The sequence below is a fragment of the Excalfactoria chinensis genome, chromosome 22 (genome assembly GCF_039878825.1).
Source record: "Excalfactoria chinensis isolate bCotChi1 chromosome 22, bCotChi1.hap2, whole genome shotgun sequence".
Classification (NCBI taxonomy): Eukaryota; Metazoa; Chordata; class Aves; order Galliformes; family Phasianidae; genus Excalfactoria; species Excalfactoria chinensis.
The window spans coordinates 3,900,474-3,914,619 of NC_092846.1; the positions used below are offsets into that span (position 1 = coordinate 3,900,474).

The 14,146-nt window shown below is 46.6% G+C and overlaps 1 protein-coding gene across 1 annotated transcript; it reads right to left on the reverse strand.

Annotated features, from left to right (window-relative positions):
• Positions 1-3,435: 3,435 nt before the first annotated feature.
• LOC140261627 (protein argonaute-4) lies at positions 3,436-13,920 on the reverse strand. Its single transcript, XM_072355252.1, has 18 exons — positions 13,621-13,920; positions 10,981-11,146; positions 10,411-10,531; positions 10,143-10,324; positions 9,641-9,777; positions 9,428-9,562; positions 9,165-9,252; positions 8,636-8,783; positions 8,438-8,557; positions 8,087-8,215; positions 7,794-7,927; positions 7,210-7,394; positions 6,815-6,974; positions 6,057-6,372; positions 5,720-5,854; positions 4,828-4,929; positions 4,406-4,605; positions 3,436-4,307 (listed from the first exon to the last, which is right to left on the reverse strand). The coding sequence occupies exons 1-18, from the start codon at positions 13,637-13,639 to the stop codon at positions 4,199-4,201; spliced, it is 2,586 nt and encodes an 861-aa protein (XP_072211353.1). The 5' UTR covers positions 13,640-13,920; the 3' UTR covers positions 3,436-4,198.
• Between the last annotated feature and the right edge of the window lie 226 nt (positions 13,921-14,146).

The window sequence follows — 14,146 nt, forward strand, 5'->3', positions numbered from 1 at the left end:
GGAAGGGGAAGCTCCGATTTGCTGCAGATGAAGGTTATTTTCAGCGCTGACGTGGCCCAGCTTCATTTACAGCCGCCATCTCATCATCCTCAGCCAAAAGCTTCCTCTGTCCTCACTATTAACGTAAGTTTCCTGGAGAAACCAACAAACCCTCACCTGGAATGGAAGAGATGAATAAGCTCGATGGGCTCTATATGGACACTGTGTGTTGCCAAGTTCAGCAACATAAAACAGCTTAACTGGATTGCCCCCTGGATGATGTGGTTATTAAACATAAAGGATGAACAGCATTGGGCACAGGAACAGCCGGTTCTTTTTTAATCATTGCTTTTTATTTGATTTTCGGACACATGAACACAAAATATCCCTGCAGGCTAAAAATCCAAATAAAAACCAAAGAAATCGTCGGAATAATAGAATAATACATTGCAAATTGTACACAACCGGCATCGTATCGCAACATGGGGCCGCTATCCCACCCAGAACAGCTTCCAAAGTACCTCGTATTGCTATCGACAGACACCCAGCCCAAAGTTCATCAAATACCATCTTGAACGTTACAAGTCTAACAATATAGAAACGAAAATTACACCGTCGGGCAAAAGGAAACCAATGCAAACATCTTACACTCGAGTTTCAGCCTCTAGACATAGAAATATGGAAACGCCAATAGCAAGGTAGATAAGAAAACCTGGAAGTGATATTACAAGGTCTTTCCTCCAATGCACAAGGAAACAAAAATAAAACCTTGCAGCTGAAACAGTATTGATACAATGCCCTCCTAACCCTGCCTTCTGAAAATGAAAGCAGAGCTGCTCCCTTGCTATTGAGCAAGAAAAATCCTACAGCACATCCACAAAGGTAGTTTGGGGTTGGGGGGGGGTTATAGGTTCTGTTGAACGCCATCTGAACAAACGTGCCCTCACCCACGTGAAGAGCAAAGCTGCTGATAGAGGATAAATAACTCTGACACCAAGTCTGGAACGAGAGACGTGACTGCAGGAAGCAACGTGCCTGGACGGCAGCACCTCTCAGTGCCCTTTGGATGCAGCTACAGGCACTACGCTCAGCTGCGGTGCTCACGACAAGAAGAAATAAGCCAGGCTGATCGGATGTTGGAGACAGGCTAACGAGTGATTGCCAGAGCTTGTTCAGAATTCAGCTGTTCACAAAGCAAGAACTGGTTTGAAAATGGGATTTCTGCTCCCCCCCCCTCCCCTTTTTGTATTAAATATCAACCATCCCCATCCCCAACTCTTGAAACGTTGCTACATTTAAAACCCTCCACACCACAGAGCTAAACAGTGGCCAACAGGCTTTATTTATAAAAAAAAGAACAAAAACGAAACAAAAACACCTTAAGAACTACATCTACAGAATGCACATCTTCCCATTGATTGACACATGCATCACAATTCAGATCACCAAGCCCAACCTCCAGACTCAGCTTTCAGACCTGCATAGGACAGTATTACCATACCTTGATCTTATAGTTATCACCAAGCAACAGTCCTGAACGTCAACGCTCCCTGCTCCGAGTGACAGCGCTGCACCCTTAGCACTATCCTATTCGCTTTTCTTTTTTTGCAGTGGTGTTTTAACACCAGATTGAGTTCGGGTTCTCGCTGTGCTTCCCAAAGCAAGGTTAACATAGCATCACACAACGGCTGGGTTGGATGGGACCTTCAGGCCCCCCCCAGCTCTCCCACCTGCCATGGGCTGGCTGCCCCCAGCCCAGGCTGCCCAGGGCCCCGTCCATTACTGTGGGCACCTCCAGGGACGGGCATCCACAACAACCCGTGTAGTCCGAGCTCCAATACTCAGTCCAGTCACAGGCAAACAGAAGAGAGGCTCTCACTTCACTCAATCTGAACTAGGAGTGCTTGGCACTGGACAACAAACTACCTGGTGATAAAACTCGATACTTCTTACGCACCCCCCGATGAAACCAGCCCCGTTCCTGCCTAGTGCACAAACTCAAAACAGCCATCTTTGATCCTAGAACTCAAAAAAGGGTGCTCGGCTTCTTTTCAAGGTGCCAAAGTTCTCCACGTGTGTCGGGTCGGTCAGAGTTCATTCCAAAAAAAAGAAAAAGGGGGTTGTTTTTTCTTTTGGTATTCTCCCTGAACTGAGAAAGCAGCCATCCAAGCTGAAGCAGCGGTCAGTTTCCCACCCACATGTCCTGATTTTATTACACAAGTGAGGTATTCTTTAAAAAATAAAAGTAAAAACAATAAGAAAACAACAAAAAAAAAAGCATCTTTTTCCAACCTAAGCTCATCTACTACACGTGCCAGGAGCAGAGTTTGCTTCAGTCCCGTTTGAACAGGAAAAAAAACAAACAACAGCAGTTTAAACTTAATTTCATGAGACAACCTATTATCTGACAGGAGGTTACAAAACTGTTTGAAGACTACGCTCAGTGTACTCTGGTACGACTGAAGAACAACCAGCATTTAGAAATGTAAACTTCCATTTATTTACAAGCTTAAAGACCGAAGGAAACAGCATTTCCTATTGCTGAAGTTTTGAGGGGGCTGGTTCCTCAGCTTTGGAACAGCAGACAACTTAGCAGCAAACCCCACACGAGCATCAGAGACCACAGTGCAATTGTTGGGCTTCTCAAACGTGCTATCCAAGTAGCGGTGTGAGCTCTACTCAGGTCAGGAACACACTTTTAATCTAATTAACACTAACAACGAAGAGGAATCTACTCTTCGCGCTCTACCTTTATGGATCCCAAAGGTAAAAACCAAGCCCCTCTTCTTTATTACACACTGCAGCTGAGAAAAGCCAAGCAGATTTTCAAACCCTAATTTCTATAGGCTGGGACAGAATCGGTATAATTAGACTTACATTGATTAATCATGCTGTTGAATGCAGTTGTGTGTGCAACCCAGATTCCCAGGGGAAGAAGTTTAAAATGCTGGTACGAGTCCTTAGGTTGCCTGTCACACAATACATTACACTGTACAGGTTGGCAAGCCTTTCCTACACGTAACACCCAGTTCCAAACCTATACAAAAAGCTGCAGACGGGACACCAACAGTGAATAGAAAACAGTTAAAAAGAACTCTTTAAAAAGAAAAAAAAAAAGCATGGGAAGTGAGTCTTTTCTTATTAGGTTTCAGAATCTGCCAAATTGTGTGCTCAGAAAACGACACGAGAACGTTTGGGGTCACTCATGCACAATCCTCAGCTAGAAAATTACACCGGTACGGGGGGGAGGGGGGGGCTTAGAAAACAAATATTTATTGCCAAAGTTAAACCTCCTATGAGAAAAAAGTGTTAAAATCACTTCGATTTATCAAACCACACAGCAGCATCAAGTGGGCACTTTTGTAAAAGTCTGCAAAATACCTAAAAGCTCATTTTTTTTTTTCTATTTTTTTTTCTATTTTTTTCTGTTTTTTTTTTTTTTCTTTTTTTTTTTTTAAAGTCCTTTTTTTTTCAGAGGGGGGAAAACGATGTTATGATACCACGGCAGTATTATCTGTAACCGTTACAATTAAAACCTACTGACAGGCATCCCCACACCTACCTGGGTATGTTACACATTCACAGAGCAGGAACCACCGATCTGAACTCGCAGAATAGTGCAATTGCTTTGCAGCCCGAGTCTGCAGGTTAAAAAGGTCGTTAGTAAAACCGACAAAAACTGCAAGACCTGTGAAAGTCAACGTCTGTTAAAAGGCATTTACAGTAGTGAAGTCTAAAATCTCCATTAAAAAAATCTATGGCCCCACACGAGAGAACAATTACATTGAACGGGAGGAGTTTTGCCATACTACGCATACGAAGCAGCGCGTGAGGACGGAGAATCAGCCGTCACCATCAACTAATGGGATGAGAAGGGAACCTAAAGACCAGAGCTAGCAAAATGTTCGATAGAAACCTTTCGTGCCAAGTCCTTTAAAAACATCAGGATGGTGTCGGCCTGTTGCGCTTTGAGGTAAAAATTCAGTCCAATGCGTCAGAAAAGACAGTCTATGAATTTCTATTACGTAAAACAACGAAACGAATGGCTCAATTGTGTCGGTGCATCAGACATTGTTTGAAGTACGGATTCAGTGCGACTGTTTAGAGCTGCTGGTAGTGGGCAGTCTGAAAGAAACTGGGCCCTAGCTATAGCAGTAGGCATTGAAAACATGTCAGGACTGAATGAGTCGTTGGCTTTGCCTCATCTTCCCAGATGCTCTCAAGCAAAATACATTGTATGTTGAGTATCGTGGTGGATCTGCACTGCCTTTGCCAGAGCTTGAGGATCACGGCCATTGCTCTGTCCTGACACGTGGCTGCCTTCAGCACTGTAAAAACGCAGACACATACAGAGAACCATGAACAACTGAGCCTGCAATTCAAGTTCATTGTGTGCCTACCAGGGCGGTGAGGTGCAGCTCCTTACCTGTCGTGATCCTTGTCCACAAGATGGTATCTAGCCCTAAACGCTACCAGTCTGGCATAGTATGCAGGTGCTGGAATAGAGACTGACCGCGTACACCTCACATACGTGTGACACAGCTGATAGGTCAGCAGCTGTAGCTCATCTGCAGTGAAACAGTTGTCATCCCACAGGACCTGATAGTGGGAGGGCCGGCTGGTTCCCTGCGGAGAAGAGACGAGAGTTCAGCCAGACAGCATCAACATAAACAGAGGAGGTACTTGAATGCCACACCTGTGAGTACACTGAAGAGTAAGTGCTAAACAGGCACTCACTGAACTGATGCGACTGCATCAGCCAAACTATAAATAAAAGCAACATTACTCATCAGGACAACAATCAGGTTTTATTCCCATCGCCTGAGCAGGGCAGAGCTGAAGCATTACCTGAATTCCTGCGTGGCTACAGAGGTAAAAGTCAAATTCAGAAGGATGCGTGATGGTGCTGTCCACAGTAGTGCCCGCTGGTACGTTGCCACTCTTACCCACCTAATGTGGAAAGTTTATTATTAGCCCATGTTGTTCTTTTTTGCCTTCCTTTAGAAGTGACCCAAAAATACCTCCTCAGGTAGGAGCTACATTTGGCTGGCTGAGAATTTATAGCTGAAAAACGTGGAAAAAAATCAGCTAACTTACATAGGAGGAATGAAAATGTTCTCTGTGGGTTCATTGTTAGGAACGTCACCAAATCCAGGTGGTGTGATCAGAGAAAAATCAAATTCTTGCCAGCACCATTAAAATCACAGAGTGGGATAAAGTATATGTCGGTATTTTAGAATATGAAAAGATGCTGGCTTTCTGAAATAGACTTCACGCCCTTGTTTGCAATCACACCCCAGAGATGTGCCTTCTTCTAGCAAACATAACAGGGCATTTCCTAAAAAAGGCTTCTTAGTTGGCTCGTGGATTTGTGACACAGGCAAATCTTAGAGATGCATCTAAAAAAGAATAGACCAACTGACCGACCAACGTGTTGGGAATCTCAAGACTACCAAAATGAGGCTACAGCTCCAGAAATGCAAATCCAGAGATACTGAGTATGCTCACTCCAAAAGGGGCCGGGAATGAGCTGCTCCATCTGACTGATGTAGAGCAGTAAAAAAAAGGGGAGGAACTAGCTATTTTGGTCTTAGAGAAAAGCCTGTTCCAGCACAGAACCACTTCTGTTTGTACAAATTAGTTCACTTCCAGTAGGCGAGATGGATTCCACCCCCATTAGCCAAACCACCTACGCTCCCATCCCCGTCACCTCCTTACTGAAGTACCCAACATTACTTGCCCTTTCAGTTTTGTCAGCACAGAACAGCCTGGTGTGATGCCTTTTCTGCACAACAATGTAGGTTATTCCCGGTCTGTAGTCTTCTTCCAAACTAATACAGGCCTTTCGGATTGCTATAAGTTCTGGCCAAGCTACCTGGACATAGAAGATTTAACTATCAGTGCATACGGCATTATTCTTTCCATATATAAAAGCCACTTCATAAGGAGCACAATCAACCAGGAGAACTTTACATTCTGTCTGCTCAGGAAAACAAACTTTAACTGCGAATTGCATTCCACATATGCAGTGTCAAGGCCGATCCCATCACAAGCATCAAGAAATCAGCAGACAGTACCTGCTTCATCTGCCCTTCTGAAACTCCTCCTCTGTAGTAAATGATCCTCGTAGGCTTGAAACGTGTGGATTTGTAAAACTGTATCAGCAGTTCTCGCACCATGTTTGTCAGGTCCTGAATCACCTCCTGACTGTACAGCAGCTCCTGGGACGTCTCCTGACGGGAGGTCTGCACTCGCACTGTGGCGCAGTAACGGCTAGGATGACCATCCATGCTGCCAACCACAGCAGCTATGGAAGGCTTCTTTCCATCCCCAGCAGGAGGGTGAGTGACATCTGCTCCCAAAAAGATCACTGGCTGCTGGAACACTGAGGGCCTGTTTAATAGGATTAAGGTTTATTTAATAATAATGTAAAGAAGGGGGGAGGGTGAGGAAGGAGAAAAAGACAACCAAGGAAGGCATATCCAAACCATGTAATGGCACCAGAACCATTCCAGATCTTTAAAGATGAAGGGTTTGCCTCAATCTATCCCAGAAAAAACAGAAAGTAAAAGAGAAAGAAAAGAAGGATCAAAGGCAGACAAACCCACAAGCATTTACCACACCTCACTGTCTCACTCCTCTTTCAGTTTGGAAGGAAATACAGTATGCTCATGGAAGTAGCAAGAGAAAAATGCAGACAGACTGAAAAAGCAAGAAAATGCCCTCTTCAATCTGTATTTCTAATATACTCATTAGTTTTAAAAGTAGCAAAACAGACTGACATAATTTTGTTGGATAATTCAGATTTCAAGGAAAGCACTAAATCTCCTCTTACCTTTGATGAGGTACGAGCACATTGTTGATTCCTCCGAGCTTTGCATTTATTTTCAGACACAGGTTGGACAGCGTTTGGGGTGAGGTTTTCACCACATTCTTTACCTGAACACACTGAGTGGCCATGCCAAGAAGAGTGTCTCCAACTCGCTTTACTTCAGCTGCGACAGAAAACAGGATGGTGGTTGCAGTCACATGAACTCATCAGTTCTACATCTTTCTCTTATTTTTCCCAAATGTTCTGCTAGGCGAAACCCTCAAGGGCTCACTGACAAGGTCTCAGCCTGATCTTTGGGAATGCACAAGTAGTTTGTTTGTCTCCTTCCTACCAATGAAGTGCATAATAAGATACCCGCTTGCCATGCAACTCCTTAACACTCCACAACTTCCACGTACCATACACGGGTGTCTTTCCGGGTAGAATCACCACAATCAGCTGCAGACCAACATAAGTCAGTTTTAAGTGTTTAAACATGGGCTCCACACTGTCTGCACCCTGGGCGTATTTACAGAAGCAGGGCTGGCCTTGGATCGGCATCCCTGCATCCTTGGAGATCTTACGCAGCTGGTCTGTAAAACTCCTGTAAATAAGATACAAATGGATGCAGCTTGGTCTTTTCACCACGTCCCACTTTCCTGTTATTTCTATTAATCACATTCTATCAATTATAAATAGTTCAGATGTTGGAATAAAAGATCACCACCAGTTCTTTGTAAAAACAGCATTATACAAAATCTGAATGCAGTCTCTACAACCTGAAATGTAACCTCAGTAGTAAGGGAATTATTGCTCTCCTAGCCAGCCAATGAACTTTATTAAAGCCTCCTCCCAAGCAGTACGCATTTAAGGCACTGCAGAACTATGATTTCCTCTTTTTACTACTAGATGCATCATTAACTTATACTGTATATTGTCTTTCAAAAATATGAGGAAAATAAACCCTGAAACAGGTATCCTGAATGAAGAGGAAAATACTTACTTTAGTAAGTCTTCCCTGCATTGTTTTTGAGGAGCAAAACAGGCAACAGCCCAAACTTTAATCTCAATGCCAGCATAGAACTGTTTCCCTCTCATGTCCCACACACCTTGGTTTGGTGTGGCCACAGTCTTGTTCTAGGTAAAAACCAAAGGCAAATTAAAAATAAAATGCTGCCTGGTTTTGTCTACAGCCAGAGTTCACACAAAAGCAAACCTTGTGAGAAGATACATGGAACCTTTAATGAATTTCAGCACCCTCAGAACAAGGTATTTCACAAGACCTGGAAGACTCACCCTGCCTCCATATTGCAGCATTGGCGCTGGCAAAACTCTGCCTGTCAACTCTGTCATTTCATTATGGACAACAATACCAAACTCCTTCAGATATGGATCAGGTCCACCAACCATACTGTTACTTTTCACCTGGTGACAAGAGAAGTATCTGTGTAACCACACCTAATGTTTCAGCTGGCTCTGTCTTCTTTGCAATTAATAGCTTTTCCGTTTAGAAGGATTTATTTTAAAGAAGGCAGATTTTTTGATTGTCTGCAATTCTTGGCTCATCTGGTTATCATTACATACACACCAGTGCTTCTGAAAGTCACCCTCACAAATGCAGGCTGTTCAGCTGAAAGTTGGACTTACCAGTCTGCTGATTTCCTCCTGTCGGTCCGGTGCAGATCTTGCAGTTGCTTTTATCATCGTTGATGTCTGATTGTCTGTTAACTTCTTGATACACCTCTGGCCTGCCACTATGTTACACACCTGCACAAGAACAGTGAAAAGTGGCACGACACCATTTAACAAAGGACAATGCAATGTAAGAGAAAGTCAGATCCTTACCTCAAGTGGTAAGTATGTGTGTTTCTGCTCCTGTCCTACTTGGAGACAGGGAAGATGAGGATATTTCAGCTGCAGGCTGTACTTCTGCTTGAAATACTGAGCTACTGTACACTCCATAGCCTGACCATTTTCCAACTGCAGAGGAAACCTACAAAGGATATTTGCTCTGATTAGATTGGTATTGTTTTAAATCTCAGAAGGGGAAAAGAAGAGTGGAGAATGAATTCAGAGTAGAAATGCTTAACGCAATTATTTTCCTTAGCTACTGGATTTCTCCTTAACAATAATATTTCACAGTTTACTGGAGCTATGTATAAAATGATAGCCTTCAATAACCCTTCTCTTTTCTTGTACTGATGGAAATAAAAGCAGGTGTCTAAACCCACATTACTTCTCTGTCCTATTAAGGCTAAACGTGCTTTCAAATCCACACAGCTCTTTCACCTTCAGATTCTACTTTTCTTGTATAAACAACACATCAAAACGATCCAAGGTCTTAACACTCGTCAGGAAGTGCTGATATACGTACGTCTGATGACTGGCTGGTCGACGAGTAACGTTGCAGACTCGGTACTTTCTCTTCATCTGGCCACAGTGAGTAACCTCTACTTTTAGACCTGGAAACCCAAAATAAAAATCACTTAAATAGAATCAGACACAGGAGTCACCTTTGGGAAAGTCAAGAGCAAAAAGGAAAGGATGACTTCCCAAGTGCCTTGTGAATTTTCATTACAACACAGTAGTTACAAATTGACAGCATTTTGATGCAGCAGCTTTAGAACAAGCCTTTACCTCTGATTTCTTTGGTAAACTTGACACGCTGGGAGTCCGTCAGAGGCTTGGTTTGTTCATTGATGTTCTGAATGTCCAAGACTTCACACATGAACTCAATGATAGGCTGAGCACGATAGAAAGCAGTTGCTGATACTACAATAAAAAAGAGGACATTTAATTTAGAAGCAGTATGAACTCCATCACATTAGTGAGACACAATCACCTACGTACCATCAATGTTGAGCATCATGTTCCACATGGCAGGCCTCACAGACTGGTGGAAACCAAACCAGACCTCCCTGCCACCACCCAGAGGGTGGTAATAGCCTTCAGGGGGGGAAAAAAAGGAGCGACCCACAGGAGTATACCTGAAAAAGAAAAAGGAAGTCATTCATTTGAGCACTCCTTTCCAATGAACCTTCCTACAGTTATGTGTTTAAAACACGCTTCTATGGCACACTACAACTGTTAGAACTAACTCATGGTAAGCATACAAAACCTGAGCAGAGCAGTTGGAAAGCCTATAGCAAATTCCAGATGGAAACAAGTCTTGAGTTCAGATCAAATATCCCTGTTCTAGTGCAGATTTGTAATGCAGGCGTTGAATTACACAACAGCTTTCCTCAACCCTTCAGCAGTTTGAAGGCGTAACAGCAGAATAGCAGCAAGTAACTAACAGAAATGGAAGACAGAGACAAGACTGACCAGTTACGCAGACACCTGAAGTACCCACCTCATGGAGGGAAGGTGCCGTGTAATCACATCAAGGGCCTGCACAGAATCTTCAGGAACTTCATTCAGATGCCCTGCCAGAGCTTCCAACAGCAACTGAAGGCTGACGACTGACACCCACTGAATGGACACCTTGAAAGTCTGGTCCTTCCCCTCTCCTGGAAGTGTCACCTCCATATCCACCTTACAGATAAAGTGAAGCAGAAGCTTTTGTTAAGGACCGCAGCAGCTTTCTGCACAAAGTTCAGACTGCTCACAGTAACACTCACTCTGTCCCTGCCGATGGGTAACGGGTGTGCAGTGTACATGTTCCGCTTCCCGTCGTATCCAGGCTGCCGGTCACCAAATATCTGCATCTTGAAGTGTCTCACCATAGTATCCACCACTTCTCTGCAGAGTTAGGTTGGAGAACAGGAAAATCCAGCAGTGATCTTATGTGGTTTCAAATTCCTTTTCTAGATTTTCTTAACTGATCAAGGTAGGAGGAGCTACAGCGCACTCAAACATACACAGGTCATCGGCAGAAACCAACAGTAAGTCACCTCCAGGTTAAGACACTGAAGTTTCAATACAAAGTGCAAGGCACGTGTCTAAACTCATTGCTGCCAGAAGAGATACACTCAGTACAAGCAGGGCCATCTGAAGAACTGTTCATACCCAGGAGCAAATACAAGCATCTGCCCTGGGGTGAGCTGGGTGCTCTTCAGATGGGCTCTACTGATAAGCACAAACACCTAAAACACTTGTATCAATTTACAAGCAGAACTCCCTCACCTCAGCTGCTAACAGACATCTTTGTATAACAGCTAACAGCGTTATCACTATTAAACAGCTCCTACCTGTTCACCCTTCGGGGTCGTTTTTCTGGTTTGATATCCACATCATAGTGATAAACGTCGATCTTAGGGATCTGAACCTGAAAATGGTTGGCTAGGAGGCGGATGGGCTTCCCAACAGTGCCCAGGCCTGGGCGACGGGGGGGCTGGAAAAGGCTTGCTGGGGGCCCTGCAAAGTCAAACAAATACAGAAGAGAATTGTCACTCAGTGCAGCATCTTTTCAGGTGTATTTAGCTGGAAAGTATTTTTGGCATGGCAGAAAGAAACCTTAGAGAGCTCCCTGTGCCTGCAGATGGAGCATTCCAAGCAGCCCATGGCCTCCCAATTTCAAGTTCTAATGCAATGAAAGGAATGAGGTATGGTTCAGGCTTCCTTCTGAAGGGTAATGGAGCAAGCATACAGACAGGTATAGACTGCTGCCACATGTGGAGAAGGTAATTTATTTGAGCAACGGTAAGGGCTGCAGAAAGTATTCAAAGGAAGAAACCAGAAGAGGCACTTCCATGCGAGCTGGTCACTGGGTGAGCCTACAGTTCAGTTCCTCGAAGTTTTAAGATCTGAGATACCACGTTAACAAGATTAAACACTTTCTGTTGTTGTTCAGTCTATCACAGTCCCAGTCTACACTGCTTACAAAGCAGTATCTTTTCATGGCTTTTGTCTGTGTTTCTTCCCTCCGTTCTTGAGCAGCAAAGCAGAGGGGAAAAGAGTAGCAATAAACTAACAGTTAAACTAAGGGCAAGTTCAGTATCACAAGTGTCAACCTGCCAGTATCCATTTAAATCGAGGGCTCACAGCTTATATCAGAAGAGAAGCAGATAAGCCGTAGGAGGATGAAGCTCATATTTGGGAACACTTCAGTGTGCATCAACAAGCTTAACACACTCCTAAACTAAAGCTAAGACCAAATGAAAGGAGCCTTCTGCACTTGAGTTTGTAAGCCAGCTGACGGCCATCAGACCGAAATACCAGCCCCAGAATGACTGCAAGCAGAACACTCAGAGCAGCTGTAGCCCACTTGACACATCGCTGCCAAAGCTGCTGCAGCACTGTGGCTGTCTGGGGCGCAGACGTCCCACACGATGCATTGCTGGTTCTGCACCCGCATGAATAACTGCCACCAGGGCAGGAGCACAGTTAAACTGGTCGTAGGGTACAGTTAGTACTTCAAAAAGCTACAGCTATCTCGACAAGTGTGAATCATCAAGGGCAATCAAAGTTTGCTGTGCTTATTTGGATACGAGAGAGATGATCCATTAATCCTGCGCTAATTAGCCTGAAGTAAGTGCAAGCACTGACCTCCCACAAGAGATTAAATGACAACTATATTTACCCATTTTCCTGCCTCATATTGACAAGTTTTGTGGGCAGGAATGGCTGCGCTGATCGAGGTCAGCATCCATGGAAGGAGATGCAACTTAAACCATCTCCTTTCTAAAGGCATTTCTCCAAGGATTCTGGACAATAAGCTAAAAGCCTCCTTGCAGACCACCCTTATTTTAGTGGGATTACTGCCCCATCAGCCTGACAAGGTTCGTATGTACCATTTAACTCCATTTCTTCCGCTGTGTGACATTTATGGGCATCGAAACCTCAAGATGTTACTTCAGACAGGAAGTATTGGACCGAGCCAGAAGAGGATCCTGCAGAGCAGGCAGTCAGCACGGACAGACTGCATGGTGCAGCTGCAGAGCAAACTGTCAGAACAAACCTCTGTCGTGTGCAGGGTCGCCAACCAGCAGCCCAGGCTGCCCAGAGCCACAACCAGCCTGGCCTTGAATGCCTGCAGGGATGGGGCATCCACAGCCTCCTTGGGCAACCTGTGTCAGTGCATCACCAGCCTCTGGGTGAAAAACTTCTTCCTAAGATCCAACCTAAACCTCCCCGTCTCAGTTTCAAACCATCCCCCTTGTCCTATCACTGCCCACCCTCACTAACAGCCATGCCCCCTCCCGTTATGTGCTCCCTTCAAGTACTGGAAGGCCACAATGAGGTCTCCCCAGAGCCTTCTCTATTCCAAGCTAAACAAGCCCGGTTCACTTGGTATCAATAAATATTTACTATTTCAGACGAATTAACAATTATGCCAATAACTCCACCAAGATAAGTCACAATTCGGTAGAGAAACCCATCCGGCAGACATTTCACATTAGAATTAGTTCGGATATTAAAACACAAGCAGGAAAACACCACATGCAAAACAACACCAGCATTCAGCCAAAGGCTGCTGACCGCTATAACACCACTATAACACCAATAATAACGGCCCACCTCAGCCTCTCGGTGCTCAAAGCCGCTGCCGCCCACCCCGCCCGGCCCCAACCAAGGACACGCCGCGGGCCCCGTTGACAGCACAGCCGTCACACGGCGCAGCCCCGCGAACTTCCCCCGGACTTGGCAGCCCCTTCCAGGCCGAGCTTTGCGGTTCGCAGCGCTCCAGGCGCTCTCCGCGGCCCAGCGGCCTGCAGCGGCTCCCGGGCCCGGCCCGCCTCCAGCCGCGCCGGCGCAGCCACCGTCCAGGCGACACCGGGCCGGGCCCGCGGCCTCCGCTTCCTCCGCTTCTTCCACCGCCTCCCCGCGCCCGCACGGCCCCCCCCCCCGCCGGGCCTCGTCCGGCCCCCGCCCCGCCCGCCGTCTCTCACCGGGTCCCAACGCTTCCATGGCGGCGGCGGCGGCCTCGCTGCGGTCCCCCCCGGCCCCGCCGGCCGCCCCGGGCCCCGTCGCCGCCGCCGCCGCCGCGTAACGCTTGATCTCGGGAATATTGGCTTCGGGATGGGGGCCCGGCGCGGAAACTGGGGGAGCGGCGGCGGTGGGGGGGGGGGGGAGCGGCGGGGCGCGGGGAGGAGGCGGCGGCGACCGGGGGGGTGTCGCGGCGGGGAGCGCTGCCGGAGCTCCGCTTCCCCGAGCGGCGGCGCAAACAATCCCCCCGCTGCGCCGCCGAGCCCGAGCGCGCCCCCGCCGCCGCCGCCAGCACGCGCCGCCTCCCGCCGTGCGCGCCCCCCGCCGCCGGCCCAGCAGCAGCAGGAGGAGGAGGAAGCGCCCCCTCCACGCTGCCCGGCGCCGCGGGCTCGCGCACGCACAACGCCCCCTGCCGGCGGGAGCGCGCACGTCGCTACGCACACTTCAGGCGCCGGCGCAGCCCGCACCAGGTGAACGCGCCGCCCCGCC

What these genes read in the sequence shown, in the direction of transcription:
- LOC140261627 (XM_072355252.1), bottom strand. An exon ending in TACCCATCGGCAGGGACAGA is followed by an intron (nt 10,325 to 10,410) that starts GTGAGTGTTACT and finishes TTTATCTGTAAG; the next exon opens with GTGGATATGGAGGTGACACT. An exon ending in GTAGCCACGCAGGAATTCAG is followed by an intron (nt 4,606 to 4,827) that starts GTAATGCTTCAG and finishes TCTTCTCCGCAG; the next exon opens with GGAACCAGCCGGCCCTCCCA.